We start from the raw sequence: 24329 nt of genomic DNA, 5'->3' as shown, positions 1-24329 counted from the left end.
GCCAAAGAAGACTTTATCTCTCTTTTTAGCACAGAATAATTGTCAATGGAAAAATGCACACATATCCAGAGAAGCTGTTAATTCATGTTCCAGCTTTATGAAATATACATCGGAAATCACCAAGGCTTTGACAGATAGCATAGAAATCACAGAAATTACTCTATTAACCTATGGTAAGAATTTTGTCCACTGAGTTTAATTTTGTCCACCGAGTTTAACCTTCATGGTCAGAGGAAAGAGCCCTTTAATTCTTTTCACTTAGAAAAACTTTTGAAAGTAACAATAGTGTAAACACTATACACTGACACAAAACTTTCCAAAGGGAACAATGGAAATAACAAAAAAACCTCCCCAGGTGAAAGAACACATTTGTTCAAACTTCAAATGGAAAAAAGAGTAAATGTATTGGAAGAGATCCAATAACCACAAGTGAATTTTGAAGACCCCAGAGTATCTCTAAGAAGTATGCAAAATTGCATGTATTTTATAGAGAAATTTGATGAAATTTGCATTTTCATTGGTTTCCAATCTATCTAAAGCATAACTTTGTTAATATTTTAAAAGATCTTCTGAAGATAAAAATAATGCATTAGTAAAATACCTTAAAATTTTAATGGATTATAAATAAGTGAAGGGAACATAAATTATGATCAGTAAATATAACACCTAATTTATATTAGCAATGTGACATATTTAAGCCTTGATTCAAATCTCAGAAATGTGACTGGTAGCTTCATTGAAAACTATTTTAAAGACAACAATGTGCTGTTGAGATGTCTGAAGTGCACATATCTGATTGAAATACTCACCAGCAAAACTGTACAGACAGTACAAAGAAAATGTTAAGTGTTGCTTTAACTTTACTCACAAAACTTTTTCTTTTATTTCAGGAAAACATAAGAAGGTAAATGGATACAAGAGATTAAAATGAAATAGCTGATTTGTGACAGGAACTTTGTAAAGCAAAGGGAGGAAGGGGTACAGAATATTGACAAAACAAGCCCTTTCGAGTGGAAGATTAGATGAAAATTCTCAGTGCCCTGCCATATTCTATTAACATTTTACAGACATTCTGTTCTCAGTACCACATAGATGGCTGGTTTTAGAAATAAGAACCACCTGATGAAAACCAAGTTGTAGGTATGACCGACCAGACCTTCACCAATGACCAGGTGGCTTTATCTCTTAAACTCCTCTGAAATTCAAGAAAGCCATGGGAGATAGAGTGGAGAAATAAATAGCCTTTTCAAGGGCTTGGTGTTCTATTTCTGACTGACTTCTTTTTAAATCTCCAGATTCAAATTCATTCTTCTCCCATATAACCTTGATTATGTTACCTATCTTTTACAAAGTCTAGCAAAATCATTATTCAACAACTGTGAATGCACCAGAAATGTGACAATAATCTCATTTGCAGCTGATTTGAAATATTTATTACAGAAAAACACTGGCTTAACGATTTGGGAGTGGTGCTTAGCCTCAGAGTACTGGATGCATGAGATGGAAGCTCTCCATATGAGGGTGATCCCTTGTTCCCATTACTAATTCTGCTTCAATTATCTCTTTAGCCATGACCTCTGCACCTCTGTGACAAGAATCCAGACTTTCTCTAAATGCCAGTATGACTGAGCCTTTTGGGTAAAGAAGGTGGCCACCACTATTTCTGGTAGAGCTATTTTTAGAGCTATAAGAAGTTCCTTTAGACTCACGCCACATCCCCTGGTCAATAAGGTAACCTAAGATGTATTTAACGTCTCTACCTCTACCTCACTAGCTCAAATCACGGTCCTGAACCATAATCTGTGCATTTTAAAAAGAAAGAAATTAAGTGCTGATTTAGGGAATCAGCATTGAGATTCAAAAATAATATATAATTCAAATTTATGATTCCTAGGTATTTATACATTAAAACATATTTTGTATTTCTCTGTTTTAGACTGCACTAGCACCTTAACAGTGGTGAGGTGAGGTCCAGTATTGAATTCCAAATCTGTTTGGGCCTGGGGTAATAGGCATTGTAGAAAACCACATGTACACGTGTCTTTCCTTCCCTCCCAAGCCCAGTCTTTGTCCTCTCCTACTGGAAACCAGGAAGACAATAGTAATGAGATATCTGGTCATTGGAACTGGCCCTCTTATAAGTAACTAGGAATTGATCCCAAGATAGAGTTCTAAAGCATATATTTTAAGCTCTGTTTCTGTGCTGATTTATATAACTGTAAATATTTATTTTTCTTTATGTCTAAATGTGTGGGGTTTTTTTTTGGTTTGTTTCTGGTTTTGCACAGGTTAGGGATGGTATACACATTGAACTGCTTTTACAATTGTGTGAATGGTTTTGTGTTAAGTTGCTTCCCTGAGTTTCTGCGCTTGGTGATTTTGGCGAGTGATGAAATTCTGTTTGGGTTAAGTATATGGTAGCTCTGTCTTGGGGCAGATTTGAGATTATATGTAACTAACTGGCCTCTAGAGGACAAGGACCTATGTTTTATCTATATTGGCCTAAGCAAACTAGGTCATAATGTGTGAGTGCAGGACTCAAGGTAAATTTTAGCTCTTTTCTGAGTTTTCAAGAGAAGTGCAGGGCTACTTTCTTAAATCTTCAAGTGTGAAGAAGAAAATTAATTGTCTGACGGTACATATAGACTTCATAGACTGCATAGTTCACTATGGAAAAATGAAGGATGTCCAAAAAGAAGCTTCTGTTTTTTGCTTCAATCAAAGTGTAAGATAATAAATTAACTTTACTCATAATGAGTTCTAAAGCCCAGATTTATTGAAAAAGTGTATTTTTTCAACATTCAATTCATCGCTATTCTTAAATTTTCTTTATTTTAAGTGGGTTAGTGTTTTGTTGTTGTTGTCATTCCTACAACAGAGATAAATCCTAGATTTATAAACACATTAACACATTAAATATGTATATTGGATACTGAGTATACTCATAGTACTGTGTACACTTTGCTCTACAATGGATGTCCAATATACACTGAGTTGAGCAGTGAGAAAATGGGTTTGGTCCCTCTGCTTTCATAGAGCTTCTAGCCTAGTCTAGAACTTTTAAAAAGTTATCACTCTTTCCTCTTATCCCACACAGATTTTAATTTATGTAGTTCATTATAATTGGAAGGAACCTCGTAGCTCTCTTTACAAATAAAATTCACCCTTGAAAACATACCATTGAAAAATTATAACAGATAAAATTAAAAATTAGTTACCCAAATATGGCTATCACTGATTTATTTCCCAGTGTTGAAAATGTATGTACAGTTGCAATCTGTCAGAGAGAATTTAAATTATTCAGTGTAATACACTGAAGGTAATTTGAGAAAGTTAAAGCAGTGTGCTACGAAAGTTAGCCCCAGAAAAACAGAAAACTAGAACCCTAAAGAATTATACACAAAGTGATAGATTTCCAGTTGTGTACCTTATACTACCAAATATAATTTAAATACTGGCTATGTAACAAGATTTACAAAGAGGTAACTAGACATTTTTTGAATAAACAGAAATATTTTACACAAGTACACTAGTATTTAACATTGATTCTACCACAAAATCGGAAAAAACACAGTTTCAAGAAAGTAAACCATACGAACCGAAAGAGCTGTCTTTTCTTATAGGTTTCATTGCATATGTTACTGTCTTCCAAGAGCCTACTGGAAATGAAAAAGATGATTTTTATGATATAAAATCTAAGGTACTAAATGCCCTATGTTAAATGAATGTGCACTCTACTATTGCACATCTTTCTTGTAAATCAATACACACAACGTTTTATTTACATGATGTTGAATTTTGCCATAATGAATTAATGGCAGTAAAATAGGATTAAGATTTCTATGCTAGGATTAGAGCACTGATGCTAGGTAAGGGGGAAAGAAGAAAAGAGGAAGTAGAGGGAATAGAAGAGGAGAAGAGAATAAAAGAGATTGATATAGATATAATAGAGATTTAATTAAATATATTAGTTGTGATTTTTAGGGTAATATATTAAAACTATTCTTCATATTTTGGCATAATGAAATATTGGCATTCCAGAGGCAGGTATCCAAGAAATATATTTCTATTTGGAAGGAGGGTACTTAAGTAGATTTTTGGTTTGGGGAACCATCAAGACCTGTTAACATATGTAGTACATATATGTGACCAATTATTGTAATGTTGCATATAATCCAACTTCAGTATAAGGGACACTTAAGTGTAAAGGAATAAGATTACGGAAAATGATTGGCTAGAAGACTAGAGAATAAGGTTTCCCATGAATCTGAATTGTACATGCTCACTTAATTTTTTTGGCAAAGATAGAGAATTTTGGAATCCTTTAGAATCACCTGCAAGATGTCAATGCTTATGGATTCTTGGTTTTACTGTAAATAGGGAATATTTGTCTAAATATACATGGACTTTGAAGTTGGTTTTGGATCCCATTTATGAGTTTCTCAATTTTGTTTCTTCTTTTAAAAGAGGTTATTCCACTAAGGGGTTTAGTCATGTTTCTTGAAGATTTCCAACTGCAATTATGAATGATGCAAAATTTTAAGCCAATCATCTTTAATGCCCAGCTTAAATCTCTGAGTACTAGCATTTAATCAAACAGTCTTCATTTTAATCAATGGTATAGGAATGCCCATTAAGCAAACCCCTGAAATAAAATTAACCGCCACTTTATTTATATATACCATATTTTCAGATCAAGGTATCCATTTTGATGCCTCTTAAATGTGATTAGTGCAGTTAATGTGGATTCCTTAATTTGCCCTGAGTATTTGCAATTAAATCAATGGGGTATTTTAATATATGTGTCAATTTAAGAATGATTTTTGAAGGCTGCATATACATTTGAAAACTTTTTGCTCTTATCTCCAAGATTCTCTATAAATTTTATAACTCATTCATTTCATAACAACTACCTACCCCTACTAACTCCTATGCCAGGTACACTGCTAAATCTAGGCCAGTTTAGATCATGTTTTCAAGGCCAAGTCTTTTATGAAGACTAATAAATTGTTTAGAATTTAAAAACCTGAAACAAGATTATTCCAATTATTATTTTTACAGCTATATGTTATTATGGGCACAAGAAATGGCCGATAATACCAAATATATGCATGCATCTAGCAGACTCCCAAACAAGCCAATGAAACTGCAACTTCCTGTGATGTCTCAATATTTATTATTCTTAATGCCAGGTGAAGGAAATAGGAATTATACCTTTGCAAGGACCAGAAATTGAGACTTTAAATAAGAAAAATGTTTACAATTCTGCTCGGAATTAACAGAGAAAGTTTTTCCAAATTAGGTCATTTTTAGATGTGTTAAATAACATATATGTGTGAATATATATATGTGTACACATTGATATATGTATTTGCTAATACATATATTCAAGCACACACATACATAGCATATATATTTATGAATATACAGGACACACATGACAGACGTTGTTCATCTAAAGACATGAAAAAGTAAATTTTATTTTACCTGTTTTCCACAAAAAGGCTTTCCTGGGAGCAAACTGACTGAAAAATAAAAAAAGGCATTGGATCAGACGTTCTGGATATGCTGAGGGATCCCAAATACTTGCCTGATTTTAAAGCTAATTTTCCCTCATGGGGGAAAAGAATAAAAAAGAATATGTACAGAAGATAGAAATAAAAAAGGAAAAAGGTAGGTTAGGATTAGAAAAGTAAATAATCTCATGCGGCATAGGGTGTGTTTCCTTCAGAGCATCTCCAGGTTTTAGATTTAGTCTGTTTGGCATGGAGGTCAGAAGAAGAGAAATGTGAATGAGACTGCTGGAGAAACGTGTGGCCATCGGATTCTGAGCTAGTGGTTTCTTCTGGAGCTGCACAGGTGCAGCCTCCAACAAAAGCCAAGGAAAAGGGTTCAAATCAAGGCAAAGCATGCAAACTCCATAGGATCCACCTAAGAATGGGAGAGCCATCAAGCCACATTCCTGAAATTATTACCTGGTATGGACAAACTCTCATGAGAGAAAGAGATTGACTGCAAGACTCTCAACATTGAAGAAATGCCATCAATTATTAATTTTAAGTAAAAGGGGAAAGGCAGAAGACCAGTGAAGATGAAAATAAGCTAATTAAAAAAAAATCAAGCTCCATCTAATATTTCCCAGTTTTTCACATAGAAAAATCAATGACTTTCTTCTTAGCTTCTATTCACCGAGCATTCATTTCTTTCTTATCTTGTGTTTAATGCACAATGTAGGGAGGATAAAATTCCATTACCATGACATCCTGAGGAAAGGGGGATCAAATTAAACATAAACAAATAGAAAAGAGAAGTCTGGACTAAGATACGATGCTGTGGTCTGCAACAGGGTGACGGTATTTAGGAAGTAACACAAAACCATTTCCAAAGTACTTAAGTTTTTAAACATAAATAAATACACATCTTGTTATATGCATAGATTTTCAAAATGATGGATAATTGACTTGTTAAAGGGATAAGTAGAGACTTAACAGGTGAATTTTAAGATAAAACAAAGCTAAAGAAGCAATAATAACCATTTAATAACCAATTATTGACTTAAAAGATCCTGCTAATGTAACCTGAAAGGCAAGCAGAATATTGATTTCTATTTTCATTTTTCTAGAGAAATAATTTCCTTCCACTAAGTCAAAGGGCTAGATATCGGCATGGTGTTTCCCTCAGTGTTGTGAGAATTGCAGTGATGGCATCTCTAAGGTTTACGCTTATCCTTTCTGCGCTTAATGTGCATCCTGAATTTCAAGTGTGTAAAAACTTTATTTAACAAAAAGCAAAAAGAGCCAATTAAAAGACCAAGTTTTTCAGGAAATAGCTTTTTGAAAAAAACTTGACATATATAAAAATATATTTATATATGTCGTTTTCTTCTTTCATATACATATATGAAAGGAAAACAAACATAAATGATGGGCCATAGACATTCCTATGAAGGGCTCTTTACGGTACACTGAATATCCTAACTTCTTTTATTTCCTTTAATTTGGTTTTACTGTTGGCTGGAGTCAAGTAATGGTATGTAAAAGAAAGTGAGGTTAGCTCAGATATACATTATGAGTTCATACGTTGCTACTTAGCTCTAATAGTTGGAAAGAGGTTGATTGCGTTTATAATGTTTTGTCTGGGTATTGAAATTATTGAGACGCTATTTCTCTGAAGGAGTTAATTAAGGATATAGTGACCTCTTCAGATTGAATCTAATAGCATTTGGGGGAAAGTTAAGAACCCCAAATTCTGTATTAAAAAGTAACACACCAGCAAGTCAAGATACCTTGCCCAGGCTGCAGTGGTGGCTCACACTTGCAATCCCAGCACATTGGGGAAGCCAAGGCAGGCAGATTGCTTGACCTCAGGAGTTCAAGACCAGCCTGAGCAACATGGTGAAACCCTGTCTCTACAAAAAATATAAAAATTGGCGGGGCATGGTGGTGCACACCTGTGGTTCCACCTATCAGGAGACTGAGGTGGGAGAATCACTTGAGCCCAGAATTCGGAGGTTCCAGTGAGCTGAGATCACACCACTGCACTCCAACCTAGGCAACAGAGACCTTTTCTCAAAAAAAAAAAAAAAAAAAAAAACCAGGTTGCCCAATAACATCGCGAGTATTTTTTCAGATTTCTTTGGAAAGTTCCTAAAATATTATTATCTCATTATCCCCTCAAATACATTTTCATAAATAAGATAGAGACAGTTATGGGCTATGATTCAGTAGTTGATAAAAATAAACTTTTTTAAAAGAGTAGTATTAATAACTTGAAAGTTTTAATAGCAGAGAAAGATAAAATTGTCACAGTAATTAAGTGCAACATTCAAAGCTGTCATTTATATGCATTCTCCGATATAAAAGGTTTGCTTCTTTTTAACAGAGGAAAAATGATTTTGCTTAATGGGTTATAGAGTTCTCTCCCACATCCCACCCTCAACTCTCGTGGCACCACATGCCCTTATCACCTATTCCGACTGAAGAGGAGTCCTAGTACATGCTAGGAGGACCACAGATGAACTCTTCACTGAATCCCTATTTATACAGAAATATCTTTCAGAAATTACTCTCCAGGCAAAACATACCTTCTCAAGTATATTGCTTTATCAATTTAACCTTTCCAAAGTCAGTTACATTGCATAGAATTAACCATAAAATAAGCCTAAATATAAAGTTTTGCCAAAGGAAAAAAGAATTACATTTCATATATACTGCTTACAGAAATAGATTTATTATTTGGGTACTAAATTCTAAATTGTTGTTTTGACTTACAACTATAGTTCTCAAGTAATGAATAAATGTGTCTTATCTCAATAGATCAAAATTTTCAAGGTAGATTTGAATTTTTTTTCTAGCAAATCCCCAAAGCAACCCACATATTTTGATTATGTGCCTGCATACAAAAGCGCACTCTCTCTCTCTCTCTCGCTCTGTCTCTCTCTCTCTCTCTCTCTCTCTCTCTCTCTCTCTCTCTCGCTCTCTCTCTCTCTCTCAGAAACCTTAGACACCAAGATATATTTGGAAAATATTCAATAATGTTTCTGATTTTAAAATAATTTTTTGGCTAAATTGTAAGTAATAGGAAGTATTTCTGAACTCTCTATTTTACTTCAAGTAGCAAAATAATACACTTAAGCGATATTTGAACTGCTTGAATAACTCTACTACTTAATCAACAATTGTCAAGGAAAGCCACTTTATTAGCTCAGTTTTCAAATTATGAAGAAACTAAACTAAACACCAGCTAAGAAAAAGATTAGGGTTCTGTAACATAGTTTCCTTATGCTGGATTCTTTGCATTTGTTCTCCAATTGACTCAATTATACTGTAATTATCATCTTATGAAAAAGGGATCTTGTGCCTCAGCCATTTGGGCACTAGTAATGATCATTTGGGGATCTGGAAGAACTAGATGAAGGTCCCCTAAAGTGTCCTCTCTTTATGTTTGTGTCAGTAGAGGATATAGGAATAGCCTCTTTATACAGAGTCACCCTCATAATCCCTGCCTTTCGATATCCACAACCTTGTTTGGTATGTCCCACATTGCTCCCACATTGATCTGATTGCCCCAGAAAATACAGCTGGGAAGATATGTCATTTCCAAGATTAGGTTATAAAAGATCGTGGCTTCCATCTTGGGCTCACGCTCTCTCTCTTTCTCTTTGAAATCACTTTCTCCAGGGGAAGTGATTTGCCATGTCAGGAAGACATCAAACAGCCTATAGAGGAGCCTGCATAGTAAGGAACTGAGATCTCCAGCCTATATCCAGTGAAGAATTGAGGCCTTCCAACGGTCATGTTTGAAAGCGGATAACCACCTGATCAAGTCTTCAGATGGCTGGACCCCAGTTGACAGCTCAACTGCAACCTCATGTCAGATTTTGGGCTAGAATCAGATTTTAAGCTACTCCCAGACTCCTGACCCATAGAAACTGTGAGATGATGTGTTTTTTGTTTTAAGCTGCCAACTTTTGGGATTATTTGTTGTAAGGCAATAAATAGCTAACACACAGAAAATACCAGCGGTCTGATTGCATATCTCTAGCAGAGCTATACAGGTCTAAAGAAAGACATTGAGTGTTTCTTGCCCTCTAAGAGAAAGGCTGTTAGCTTGTTAAGGGTTATGGAAACATGTAAGAATACATGTACAACAGGGATCCTTTCTTTAAAAAGCATACATGTTCATAAACATGATTTGCAAATGATGTCACGTCTTTCATGTAATCCGTCAAGCCCTTCTATGAGTATAGTCTGGGTACCCGATGCCAGTTTAAAACCCTGTCCCAGGATCTCAAGTTAAAAGGAGTGCCAGAAACAGGCTGGTGCTCCACTCAAATTAGTAAAGCCAGAAGAGGGGCCACTAGAAAGTCCAGGGCTCACGCATCTACTCCTACAGAGAGAAGAAGCCACAGCAGTTAAAGAAGGCAGCCAAATGGTTTCCTGGACTGGAAAAGCTATGGCTGTAGCTTGACATTTAAGCTTTCTCACATTTAAATGTGCTTTTATCTTTTTAAAAAAAATGTTGACATACCATGTGGACATAGAGATTTCAAATAGCAACACCTGCCTAAAATGTTTATCCCAGATCCCCAGCTATTAATCTCATTCGCAAAGTTGTAGGGAAATGCAGTGTACAAAGAGAGTCATACAGACCCTGTTTCCCTGTGACCTCTCTTTAAAAGTGAGAGTTGACAAATGAAATAAGCAGTACAGGTATCATCTTCATCACAGACAGGCATCAGTGACAGACTTTCTGTCACCTAGCCCTCAAGTGTCTAGCAATGTGACATAACTTTTAAGAAAGCATAATATTGCTTGTGCATTATATGTGTGATTTGTATTTTCTTTTCAACATAATAACTCATGCATAAATTACTTGACCTGCCAGGACCAGAGTGTGAGGGAAAATGTGTGTGTGTGTTTGTGTGTGTGTGTGTGTGTGTGTGTGAGAGAGAGAGAGAGAGAGAGAGAGACAGAGAGAGAAGAATAAAAAATGGATTAAAAAATTGTCTCTATGAAGCTCTATGAAGGTCTTCAGACAGGAACATGCTGCTTCCCAGGCCCCCATAGGCATCCTTATCTCATTATGACTAGCATAGATCCTCTCATCACTTCATTCCTGTATCCACCAAACACAATTAAAGGCCCACCATGTGTCAGGCTATGTTTTGCATTATCTAAAATTCTGACCACAATAAAAGTCTAAGTAGCCTACATATATGCAGAGTCTTCCAAAATTGCATCCAGATCCCCAACTGTGGTAACCTCCATTTCCCTTTCTCTCACACTTTCCTAATTTCAGAGCTCTTAGCTAGAGCACCCAATCATCAAAATTCAATTTCAGTGTGTTCGAGAAAGGTGGCGGGGTTGGGGTGGGGGCCGGGATATAAATGTGAAAGAAGTGCAGTGGTGGAGGAGGTTGAAGCTCCCCTGCACTTTGATATTAAAGGAACCAGCACCAGCTGGAGGATCAGAGAAACTGGCTCTGGCTTGAAATTTTTCAGGACAGCAGTCTTCCTCCAAGCTAAGCACTGAAGCCTACTTCTCTGGGCTGGCTTTGTGTAGCCTCCAGAAGGAGATCACAGCAGGAGGTCAGGTATTCCACTTGACTCACCAAAGACTGAAGTGTTGGCCATGGAGTCTTAAAAAGGACCTCACACTTGTACTTCTGCAGGGGGAAGAACCCACATCATTTGAGGAGGCTGCTAAATGATTGCATGTAATGAACATGACATGGCAGTTGCTTGACGTTTTCCTTGCATTTAAATCTATCCTCCATTATTTTCAGCTTTTAATGTTCAATTAATTGCATTTTATCTTGACCATAGCGGGTAAAGATAAAAAATTCCAACCTTTTTTGTTGTTGGGATTTGTTTTATGATTATTCCCATGACAAACTGTTCACAAATCTGATTTGAAATTGAGGAGAAAAATAATCCAATTTTACTGTAATGAAATATCCACATTTGCCAAGAACCCAGAAAATGCTCTTTGTATATGGATGTGTGTGTGAGATAAACAGATTCTTTCTTCTTTGTAATTCTTTCCCTTGTCCAATATTATTAAAAAGAAAACAACACTAGGTAGGTAATCTGCTGGCTGGTGTGGAGGTGAAGGCATTCCTTCTAATCTGACAACCTCTCTTTGTACTTAAGGTCTGTATCACAGACAAAAATCATACCTCTGTATGTCCCCACCAGTCATATCCTAAGAACACACCCAAAACTTGGCTAGGTTTCTATCACTTCCCTGAACCAGATCCTCTTCCAAAATCACCTCTAGTTTTCTTCAGTTTGACTTGTTCTCCGGCTCCAACGTTTCTATTCCCTGCCGCCTCACTGTCTGGGGCATGAGGGAGCCCTACTGCTGATGGAAGGAGCGCACTAAAGAGGCAATTAAAACAACTACTCACATCGTGTGCAAATATTCTCTCCCTCACTCTCTGATATTCCTCTTCTCTCTCTTCAATTGATTTACTTCGTCTGTCATCTCTAAATGGATGCATTCTGTTTTGCTAAACAGAAAAAAGAAATCAGGAGGGTTATCCAAGTTGAGTTGTTAGAAATCTGCGGTCAAGCAACTGTCAGCTAAGAATAATGAATGTTCACTTAAACAAATGGAGCCTGAAAAGTCTCATTCTCTCTGTTCCCTGAGGAGGCTGTGTTGCGTGCATGTTCCATGTGAGTGTTTGCTGCGGCTGGTTGGTTCCTCACTGGGTGCAAGCAGCACAGGTGTTTCCAAAATGAGTACACCTCAATGTGCCTCAGGTATTCAGCCAATTCAGGTAGGTGGTGGCTCATTATTGATGAACTCTGTCCTTTGCAGTTCTGACTCCTAAGAAGGAGGCAGAATGCTGGTGAACAAAAGAGGAAGTGGCTAGTTCAAGGTGGCTGAGGGAAGAAATCATTTTGAAAGCTTAGGGCCTGGAGAAAAAGCAAGTGAGCAAAGAAAGCAATGAACAGAAAGGAAGATGTGGACACTATTTCTCCATCTTCTAATTTGTATTATTCATTCAGTGACTGATCCTATGAATTGCATTTAGCATAGAATCAACGACCTCAGGCTTACAGGCTAAATTTTAAAAACCTGTTTGGTAACAAGAGTCAATACCAAGAACACTAAAGCAATGCTTCAAAGAACCCAGCATGAGGACTGCTCTTTATCCTGCTTTCTGAACTACTTTCTGCATTTTAAATCTCCTTCCATCTGTTCTTACCATTCCTTACAAACTGCTCTGCACTAACCACATCCATCCATCCATCCATCAACAGACACCCACTAAACATGACACAGGCACAGGTTTCATAGTCAAAAGGAGCCATGGTGTAGCTTGGTGGTAGTGGGAGGAAACGAGATACAAATGATGAACAAGTTTTAAAGAAGTGCGTCAGAGATGCACATACTGGCTGAATGACTCACTGAGAGTGATTAAAATGATAACTTGAGATGCATGTTGTCTTACCTTTAAGAATTCTAAAGCAAAGTCATTTTCAAAAAATCTATTTTGATTGTCAGGGACACAAAGTATAACTGGAGTTGCATTTATATGAATTTCTATTGTTATCATCATTTAAAACCTTGTGGGTTTTTGCCGTTTATTTAGTTTTCTTCTAATCACCCTGGATCCCACAGCCCCCATCTAAAGAAGAGATTTAGTAAAGTCTCTTTACTCTTGTCTGGGTACCACAAATAAGGCTGCTCTAGAACAGCATAGTGTTTTGTTACAAGCAAAATACACAAGGATAAAGTTCTGCTACACTTCATGCAAAACAAGCAGACATTACATGGACCATAAAACATGGGAAGGAGAGGGGATAAAAGACTAAAACATGAACTCAATTCTTTTCTGTGAAGACTTATTTTAGGATAGTTGCAAAATCCACCTGTCCTCACCATAACAAGGTTTGTTCTTTACAGCTACACCGGTTGATCATCGGTCCGTATTGATTATCCAGCTCAATTTGTGCACAACTGAAGGACAAAGCTGTAGGGAGTGGAACGACTGCCATAGTTACACAGACATCTGGAAATGCGACTGACAAAGCTTTTCTCCACAGCTCGGAGCCTGTGGCATCCCGACCCCCCAGACATGCAGCAGAAACTGCGCCAAGCACCACCCATGCAGCCCAACATAGAGCCATTGCTAAAGCAACCAGACATATATATATATATATACATATATGTATTTTGCTACCCATTGAATGCCAAAGGGGGAGGCAAGGAGGAGAAGGAGGTTGGAGATAGGACAGTGGTATTAGAGGCAAGGGAAGATTGGAGGGAAGGCAGGGACAACAGAGGGACGACAAGAACATCAGTCAGCCCACCTTCAAAAACAACAATGTCAGCCACTCTCAAACTTGAGAACCAACCTGATTGTCTTCTTTATCAATACTAGAGTTATCTCGCTTCAAGATAAACCGCTTCTGGGATTCTTCACCTTTTTCATCTTTTAAATGTTCACAAAACCTTTGCTCTGGTCTGCCAGCAAAGTAAAACATATCAATAAAAAAGTTTTTTTCCCTTTGTTTAAAGTTATTTCTTAGTGTTGTTCTTCCCCCACATTGTCATTTAACTTAAAAGTTTACAAGTGGTTTTGATACTAGAGTTGCTGGCAATATACAGGTAGGTAATAATATGTCACTTCACATGTGTTGTTAGAAGAACTTATGTTGTTTTGAATTCGGGGTCTTGTTTGCTACATGCTGCTCATCATGGCTGAAATTGAAAAACAAAATTTAAAGCCCTGCTTATATATAGTGTACAGATGTTTTCCTTAGTTATTTTGACCTCTATTACTCCTGAATTCAAATAAGCCCATATTCTCAAACAGATACACATGTTTAGAACTTAAGAGTGACACATTAATTCAACAATGTCTGGAAGCTGACAGAATACCTTCTATCACATCCTCCTCTTCAAGAGTTTTTGGACTGCATAGTCAGAGAGGATCACTTAAAAATTATTTTCCGTCTCCTCCAATAATGAACACTCTGGAATCTGGCTCCAGCAGACTGACACCCTTGACCATGTCTTGTAAATCAGTTCAGTAATTGGAGAAACCGGAGGTATTTAGTTTAAACAACTGAATATCTGATTAGCATGGGGAAAACGCTTCAAGCAGTTATACACTATGGATTAGTCAATTGATTTTTTTTTAGGTCCCCTTAATCATTTGGTGTTATTAAAGGAAAGGGCTCCACTTCCTTGTTAATTTCCCACAGTTCTCATTGCAGACTGCAGAACTCAATGAATGATCTGGACATGGGTTCATCCACAGAGGAAGAGCTAAATGTGTGTCTGATTCAGACAGTTAAAATTTATGACTATTATTAAAGGGCCTCTGTCATATCTGATGTATGACTTCTGAAGCCTAGAGGGTATTCTGTCCCTACTGTGTTCGTTACGTTTTGAGTCATTAGGAAGCTGCTCACAGTGTCTGTTGTTTAATGTGAGTGACCAGTAATTAGGAGAAACTTATCATTTGCTCCTAGCTCTAAAATAAGCAAGTAGCACATTGAAAATAAAGAAGTAGTTTAAGTGCATAATTCAAATCTTGATAAGAAGCATTTTTTCTTTCCTTAAATATGTATATATAAATTATCATATTGGTGAGCAGGCAACAGCAAAATACTGGAATAATACCAGTTAGAGTTTTCAAAACTGAATATAATTTTTGCAACATGGTGTCGATATCTTATTCAATCCAGTAAAAGTCTGGTGCAGAAGCAAATATTTTTGCCTCTTGTAAAGACAAGGAGATCATCCCTCCATGCTGCTTTTGACTTCGCGTTTATGAATATGCCCAGTCAGCCGCAGGCACCACACAGCCTAGTCACATCCTTCCAGAGACTCAGTTTTGTTCCCCTCTATATTACAGAGTGGGCTGAAGGCCCTCCAACTCCAAAATAAAGAACCAAAACCCTCCATCAACTTATCCTGGTTTTCAATGTAAATGTTTTCCACCAAACTTAAAATGTAACCAAAAACCTGAAAGTGCTAATATGACATATTAAAATTAGTATTCTAAAGATATAAACTTGTATTTTACAATGAAAAGGCCATTTATAGTAGAAAAAATTAAACATTTCAGTGTAGCATAGTCACAGTACATTTTAATTTCTTATTACACTGTAAAGATATTACAGTGTAACCCTGCAGGTCCCTGTAAACAATAGCAATCCTCCAGATTAAGTTTCCTAACATTTTCTGCTGATACTTATATGTTGTTACACATTTTTTTTTCCCATAGCAAATGAAATTAGGATGGTGACTTATATACAGATGTCGATTCCATCAGTGCTACTTAGGTCTGTTCTGATATCCCTAGGCTCTGTTAAGCTCTGATCAGCTCTAGGTAAGTGAAATGATTTACTAACTTACAAATTTACAGGCATGTTTTGTATTTGTTGTAATAGTCTGTAATTGTCCATTTACAAATAAAATGATCTGAGAATGTGGGCTTTTTGATTCATGAGCATAAGGTGAATTTTTTAGATTTACTTATTTAGGTCTAAAGCATTAGAGTGAGATTTCAGCACACTAACCAGAATTAGAACTTAAGTTTCATGTCAAGCAGACCTTGTCTTTTTAAAATACTTAAGCCTTAGTGCCTAGAACCATGCCTGGTACCTGAGAGGCACTTGGCTGAATAAATATATTAACCAGTATGTAAACAAATGAATATTTAGCAGAGCTATTCATAAATCACTATAATTCAGGGACAGATTAAAAAAAAGTCACTTGATAAGATATGAAATTATGAGTTTCATAATTATAAAACAGAAGAGAACTTGGTTAGTAGGAGTATAAATTCAAATTTAGAACATTAGTAAGATCTTCAAAAATCAGATTTATGTTTCAATTTATGTTGACCAAAATTAATTATGCTACAAAAACAAATGTTTTTGTTTGTTTGTTTTAAATATAAGGACATCTTGGGAAGATATGAAAGTGAAAATGAAAATCTTGGCTTTCCCAGTTTTGGAACTTCCCAGTTTCAAGTGTCATTGTATCTTTAAAAGAGCTATTTAAACAATATTTTTAAAATATCATTTCCATTTCTCTGTAGTCATTTATTTTTCATAAATTTAGAAAAAATGCATCTACAACATAACTGAAAAAGTAGTCAAAAGGCTCACTCTAATTAATAATGTAAACATTGTTTAGAGCAAGAATATTTCCTATTGATACAAATGATACAAAATGCATCCTTGATAACTGCATTTCAAATAACTCAGGATTTTTTCAAATACTGGAATTGAATAGTTTAAATTATTAATCATTTTATATTTTTCCAAAAGTATTGAATGATCATAGAGTAACTATTTGAAGTCTGCTTTAAAAATTTAAATGATTCTAATAAGATTTTTGTAGGTTGATTTTATAGAGAATTGTTTATGATTGTTGAGTTAAAGAGCAATTTTGCAGTTTAAGCTCATGTAAACTAAGGTATACAACTGAAGTACTGCAGATTATTAAACGAAAACTCACTGGTAATGTACCTTAATATTACAGTCGCGAAAGCTCAGCTCCCTTTCACAGTTAATTTACCACCAGAGCAATATTATATCTAAGCAATAAAATGAATGGAACTAAAATAATGTGTTGCAGACCTTTATTTAAAATAGTAATAGAGGGCCAGACGCGGTGGCTCAAGCCTGTAATCCCAGCACTTTGGGAGGCCAAGGCGGGTGGATCACGAGGTCAAGAGATCAAGACCATCCTGGTCAACATGGTGAAACCCCGTCTCTACTAAAATTACAAAAAATTAGCTTGGCATGGTGGCGCGTGCCTGTAATCCCAGCTACTCTGGAGGCTGAGGCAGGAGAATTGCTTGAACTCAGGGGGCGGAGGTTGCAGTGAGCCGAGATTGCGCCATTGCACTCCAGCCTGGGTAACAAGAGCGAAACTCCGTCTCAAAACAAAAAAATAATAATAGATAACTTTTAAGGTAAATATGTAAATATAATTGGAAGAAAACATTCTCAAAGCTGCAAAAGGTTGTAGTATTTATTAAATCAATGATGACTAGACTTTACTATATATTTTACAGCTCTGCAGCATTCATGCCTAACTTTGTTTTTCTGGTAGATTTTAGTACATGTGGTATCATTTTTATCTTTCTCTATATTGCCATCAAAAAAGCATGGAAAATAAATGTAATGCTTATTCTAGATGAAAAATACTTCCTTCTTCTGAAGGTAAAATATGTCTTTCCACAGTTTGGAGCATATAACTGCTGTGGAACTCACTGTTCATGTGTTGTGAACAGTACTATCATTTCTGGTCAATTTCTAGGCAACCCCAATGAAACCTTTGAAAAGTCAGAATTAATTCTTCATTGTTCCTCACTTAGGCATAGCTTATGAATTAAGAAACAGTGTGGTTGAGTGAAGATAATCAAACTCTGTCTTCTAGTCATTCAGTTCCAATTTTAGTTAGTTTTTTTCCCCTTAAAGCTTGACATAGATGAGCACTTACTATTATGATTATTTCTAATTTTTCTTACCTTGAAGTATTTTCAATAGTTTACCTTACTGCCAGGTTCTTAAGGCAAGATTTATTATTTTTCTTCCAAATAGTTATGCTTAACCCTCCACTCATTTTCCAAACATAAATAAAAAATGTAATTCTACTAAGTATGTAGTCACAGAGAGGTCTTAAATTTCACCCTGAGTAACTGAAAAGTGGTTATCAATATGTATAAGTATTTCAACAAATAAACCTTTCTGTTCACAACAGTATAAAATATTTTGATGGTGTAAGACACCTAGCAAAAGCATTTTAGTAGTTAAATTACAGAATTCTCATGACACTGTTCTCTTAATATCTCAAAAAAATTCAATTAAAAATATGTACACTTTGGATGTATTTTATTGAAAATAGAAAGGAAAGTTCTATGTTCTTCTTTTTAAATGTGTATTTCACAATTTGCATTCTCAGTTTGTCATTTTATACCACTTCATCTTCTTTTCAAATAAGACTATACCTTATGAATTTAATATGTGCAGCGCTAAGCAGCCAACATTCTTTATAAGAATCTTTCAAACTTTGTTCTGAATTTTGTAACATCCTGGCAAAATTCATTTAATTCCTCTCTGTTTCTGTAGTGAACTTTATATACAGGCAGAGGCACGCAAACCAAAGCTTTGCCTCTCCCTTAACGTGAGACTTTCCATGAACAGCAGCATCAAGCACATCATTTAGAAACAACATGCGTTTGTAAGGCATCCCTTACATTGACACCACTGCTCTGGCAAACAATTTGGCTATGTGGATTTAGAGACCTAAAATTTTAAAGTATCACTTTTTCTTGACAAGGTAGTTCTATTTCTAATAATGAATCAAAAAAATAATAAATGAATGCAGAATTCTATCATTCACAACAACAAAACAGTGAAAATCTAAAGTAGATTAAGTAAGTAATTTAAGATGCATAATATATGATATGTGGCTCTATAAAATTATATCTAATATTGAGTAACATAGAAAAGCAATGAATAAAAACATAGATATGCTTTGATCATATTTATGTTGAAACTATAATATATAAGAATAGCAGGATGGGTATGGTGGCTCATGCCTGTAATCCCAGCACTTTGGGAGGCCGAGGCGGGTGGATCACGAGGTCAAGGATCGAGACCATCCTGGTCAACATGGTGAAATCCCGTCTCTACTAAAAATACAAAAAATTAGCTGGGCACGGTGGCGTGTGCCTGTAATCCCAGCTACTCAGGAGGCTGAGGCAGGAGAATTGCCTGAACCCAGGAGGCAGAGGTTGTGGAGAGCCGAGATCGTGACATTGCACTCCAGCCTGGGCAACAAGAGCAAAACTCCGTCTCAAAGAAAAAGAAAAATAGACAATTTTACATTAAACCTTTTATATATTTGAAAGTATTAAAATGATTATTATTTTAAATCACCAAAATAATGAGAATTATTAGCTTAAAGAGATAGAAAACCAATTCAACAACTTAGTAGTAGTTTGCATCCAATTACTGGAAAATAGATAAAATATCCACATATTTTGAATATTTAGAAAATATTCTTTCATAGCATATATTATTACAATCACCCAAAATAGGCATTTAGATATTTTGTTTTGTCAAAGCAATTCTCAATTTTTCTACTGCATTGATACTTTAAAAATACCAGATTTAATTATGCTCCCTGCTTCTAAGGCCCTCTAGTATATGTGAACCACACCTACCCTGCCAATCACTCTCTTTATTGCTACGTCTTTTTTGATCTATATGTATAGAAATATCCATTTACTAATGATAATATAATGATAATAAATAAATAATACTGTCCACTCTGAAGATCTCTCTTTACTTATATATAGAAGACTAAAAAATGATGCTATGGAAGAAGATTATGAGAATAAGGAAAATATGAAGTTTTAAAAAGGGAAAGTAATCACATGCAATTAAGGCCTGGTATATTACATATTAGATTTGTAAGTTTGATTAGCTATGAAGTGTATTGAGCATGGTGTTGGCAACAACACTTAACAGTCACACATATCAGATAAATACACTTAGCTTAACAAAACAAATCTATTTCTTCAAGTTTACCCATACATTTATAATTTCCACAAATGAAAAATCATGTCTACAGTAGAAAAACTATAGAAAGGCAATCTTCTAAATGATATGCAGATGGTCTTATATAAATTATCTATGAAATACTGTGTACATACATTATCAAATACATGCCTAGATTCTTGATATTATCAAAACAGTTCATGTTTTACATGGGGATCATCTTAGAGATTGTTCGGCTCCATGTAAAACTTGAAATATTTTGGATCAGCCTAAAATTTAGAATTCCACCAAGTAGCAACCATTGATTGATTTATCATCAATCAAAATCATAAGATTTAGGATTAGCCTATGACAATTTTAGGGTCCTTATATTTTCAAAAATTCCACTGGTATCTTCTAGGTAAACCTATAAACAAATAATCTAGTGTTCATCTACAAATGCAGTGTTTGGTCATATATTTGATCAATATATTTGATCATCTACTTCTCTCTGGTGCTACTTTGATTATAGGGCACAACACTCTGCATGTCGAGTTCACTATTTTCACTTCCAACGCTGAATTGATGATGAATGATTTCTTCTTCCACTCAGGGTACTAATTTCTTGCAGGTTTTCTAATCTCAGGCTTTTCTTATCAGTGGTAATAAACTGACTAAAATCAGGGCTAGACGATTGGTATATATTTTTTTCTTTAAATTCTCCATCCTTCCATTTCAATGCTCTAAGAACATTAAATGATGGTAGGATTAATACCTTCAATGATTCAAAGTTCCACTCACTTAAAATAAACAATGCGTTTTAGCATGTAACCTAATTTCTTTATGTAAAATGAACATAAACTAGCATACTATGCTTGAAATAGCAATAGTTTTAATAACTGAAATCGTTTTGAGAATACAGACATAACACTGAGAAGCAAGCCTAAAACAGTGATGGCTTTTCAGTTCTGCAGCTTACTGTGTGAATTTTTGCAGCCCTCTCCCTGAGAGAGGGAGGGCTGTTGTTTGTTTGGTTTCTTGTATAAAATAGAAAATATAATACTTAACTTGCTTATGAGGATTACATAGATGTACAATAATGCAAGTAATCTACCAAGCCCAGTGCTAGGCACTAGTAAAGCACTTAATACATTTTTGAAACTATTGTTACACCATTCATATTTTTTGAGTAGAAAAAAAATCTAAAGAAGCAACAGTGATTATTAATCCAAAATTTTCCTTAGAGTTAACCTTAAGTAGGATAGATATGGCAGTCGTGTTTTTCTGAAAGTGATGTTTTCTTTGGAAACTGTTTTCTGGTCATATATTGCAACGTTGTATAAAAAAGTATTCCATTGAAGCCCATATGCAAATACAGTATTTCAATCCCTCTGAAGGTAGAGTTACTAGTGTTGTTTAGTTGATAGGGAATTGCCAAATATTGTTGGTACATGTAAATAAATGCTATATACTTTTTCATTTTCCTGGTCTGAAGGCCAGAAGGTGGGAAGTGAAGATTGGGAAGTTAAGGCTAAGCTCCTATTGCATACTGTGGTATCTTTAAGGCTGTACGTTGGACGTAAGGTTGTAGGATAAAATGTGTTACATAGATGTGCACTTCTCTTGACAGATTCCAAGTCATCGTTTGAAGACTTGTACTAAACATTATAACATGTTATTATTATTATATTCATTATACACAACCAGACTCTCACCTTTAAGTATTCTCTAAAACGTCCCAAAGTATGAGTGCCAAAATGACTGACAGCCCTACAGGAGGATTTAGAAGAAACAAGGGAAATCCTATTACTGGGCATAATTCTACTGTATATAGCAAGCAAAGATGCAGACTGAGGAAATCAAGCCATAATAATCTTGCTTCTTCCAAAACTATTATACATTTAGGACAATGCTATATCTAGTAAGTATGTGTATGATTAACTTTTAACTTCTTAACTGTATGATATACTATGTGTTCACATACATACACACACACAGTCTTGATCAAAATTGTCATGGCTCCTCAAATAAACTATGAAAAGAATTAACATTCGCTTATGCTTCTTTTGTTCAAAGCACAGTACCGAACACTTGAGAAATAAATTTCATCTGACATAATTTAAGAACATGAAACTGAGTTTTGTGCCACTTCTAAGTATGCCAAGGCAATTATGAATCCAGTATGTCTGGTGATTCTGAAGATTTTTTCGGCATCATAGTTTTGCCATCTACCTTAGTACTGATGTTGTTTAATTTGGTTCTCTGTTCAATTTTAAAGGCAATAAAATGCAAATTAGGACTTTTATAAGTGAATCAGTGGGTACCAGTTAAAGAACAATGTTTGGTTTTCTTCTCTTTCTTTTTCATTATTTGAGAGTAGTAAGCCTGCTAATGTTAATTCCTCTTTCCCTAACTTTAGAAGATTCACAGCTGAGTGACAGATGGCTTAGCTTTATCTACCTAGGATATGAGCAAAACAGACAAATAAATAAAATTATTAAAGATATTATGACTCCACAGAAAATCTCTATGAAATGTTATATTAAGCATGCTATGTTATAGAAGGTATATGCATGTTTCATTTCTGGAACAGTTAATTACATATTCACACTCAATGGCCTATAAATAATTTCAAGTAGGGAAAAGAATACAACAAACTTATGTTCCTTTTTACAGTATATTTCTGGTATCTACCTATTTCTACTCTACAGTCTTATATTCTCTGAGGTATGTGAGAATAATATGGAGGAAATATGATATATGAAGAAAATGACATGGAGTTTGACCAATGTGAACAAATAAATCTCATTTTGAGCCTGACTATAGATTAAAAAATAAAGTGTCTTGCTCAGTAAATAAAATTTCATGGTTTTCCTGAAAACAGTGTGATTCTTAGGTTTCTGATCTTTGGCATCTTGTCAGATGATTTTCAGTGCCATTCCTATAAAAAGTGCAGAGTAAATTTACCGTGTTTAGAAATGACAGGATGCCAACCAACCACTCATAAATTTTTAAGAGGCACTTAAGTAAATTAATGCTTGGTCTTCTTTAGAGGATGATTAAGGGAGCATCCACTTCAGGATGCTGCTCAGTTTCACAAAGCCACACACATTCCTAGCCAAAGAAGACAAATATAATAAACACAGAAGGAAAAGCATGTTTTGCTTTATTTTGTTTTGTTATAAATGTGCTTAATCACCTGCAGGGAGTGAAATGCCTAAGGATCAAACACCAAGGATTCCCATTTTCAGCTTTAGCCTCTTCAGAAAACTAAGCATAGTAACTAAAGCATTCCGTGACTTTGGCATACTGCTGTCTGGGTCTGCCCACTGAGAAGGTGGAAACTCCCATGATCCTCCCTCCCGGTGTAGTAATAACTATCCAGTATTTCAGGGTTTCTTAATAAAATCAATTGTTCTCCATTGCTCTATCTATAGAGAAGCTTTATGTAGTGCTACAATGAGTTTCATGGCTTTTAGGATTTACCAAATAGCTAACTCAGTGAATCATTCTTTTTGGAGCATACGACAAAATACTAGAGTCACTATACCACTCATCACAGCAGGCAAAATACCCAGGCTCACACTTCTCAGGAATCACTGGATATGTCCTTGGGCACTTAAGGTACAGCCTGAAATCAATGACTTTGGGCCACGATTTTTGTTTCACAATATCTATGGTCTGTAACCACTCTCCTTCAGTGGATTTGCTATTTCCTTTCTTTGCTCTGCACTCTCAGAGTAGGGGATTTGAGGCAATGACAGTGGGTGGATGCGAAAGACAAGTGAAAAAATGTTCAAGAGATGACAATCTTTTAACATGAAAATTATCTGGGATGAGTTAAACAGTTGCTTTGACATATGCAAAAACATTCAGATATACATGGGATTCTCATTGCCCGTGGCTGATCTTGGCTTTTTGGAAGACACCTGTGCAACTGGATGGTTTCTAATCTCCAAATGATACACTCTAGTGTGCATCCTTTCTCTTGGATGAATAAGAGAAAAGTTAAAAATATATCTAACAAAACAACAATAAACTGCTTTGTGCCAAACACAGAAAATGAGTAAAAGAAAGAGAAACTGAAGATCAGAAAGTGAGAGAAAGAGAAGAGCAAAACTTCTTACATGGAAAGACATATACATTTGTGGCATTTAAAATATTTCAATAACATCACTATTTACATTTTTATCCTAAATCCTAGATATAAAACATGTAGCATTATGTAAATACATTATAAATATCATTTATAATATCAAAACAACATGGACTTTAATACCTCAAACCCAGATTTCCAAGATTCTAA

At 35.3% G+C, this 24329-nt stretch overlaps 1 protein-coding gene across 50 annotated transcripts in view; it reads right to left on the bottom strand.

Annotated features, from left to right (window-relative positions):
- Positions 1 to 24329, bottom strand: part of ARPP21 (cAMP regulated phosphoprotein 21) — a 160664-nt gene that overhangs the window by 74956 nt on the left and 61379 nt on the right. For 16 of the 50 annotated variants that reach the window (XM_008983987.4, XM_078354527.1, XM_035278195.3 and 13 more), the window contains 4 exons: positions 13868 to 13976; positions 11911 to 12012; positions 5488 to 5525; positions 3600 to 3659 (listed from right to left, as the gene is read on the bottom strand). In XM_008983987.4, the coding sequence (XP_008982235.2) occupies positions 3600 to 3659; positions 5488 to 5525; positions 11911 to 12012; positions 13868 to 13976 (309 nt within the window). The remainder of the gene's footprint in view (positions 1 to 3599; positions 3660 to 5487; positions 5526 to 11910; positions 12013 to 13867; positions 13977 to 24329) is intronic. The other 34 variants (XM_078354541.1, XM_078354550.1, XM_078354538.1 and 31 more) reach the window with 3 other exon arrangements.

The sequence above is a fragment of the Callithrix jacchus genome, chromosome 17, assembly GCF_049354715.1.
Source record: "Callithrix jacchus isolate 240 chromosome 17, calJac240_pri, whole genome shotgun sequence".
Lineage (NCBI taxonomy): Eukaryota > Metazoa > Chordata > Mammalia > Primates > Cebidae > Callithrix > Callithrix jacchus.
Note: the sequence above shows the minus strand (reverse complement) of the source record. Positions and strands in the feature narration are given on the sequence as shown.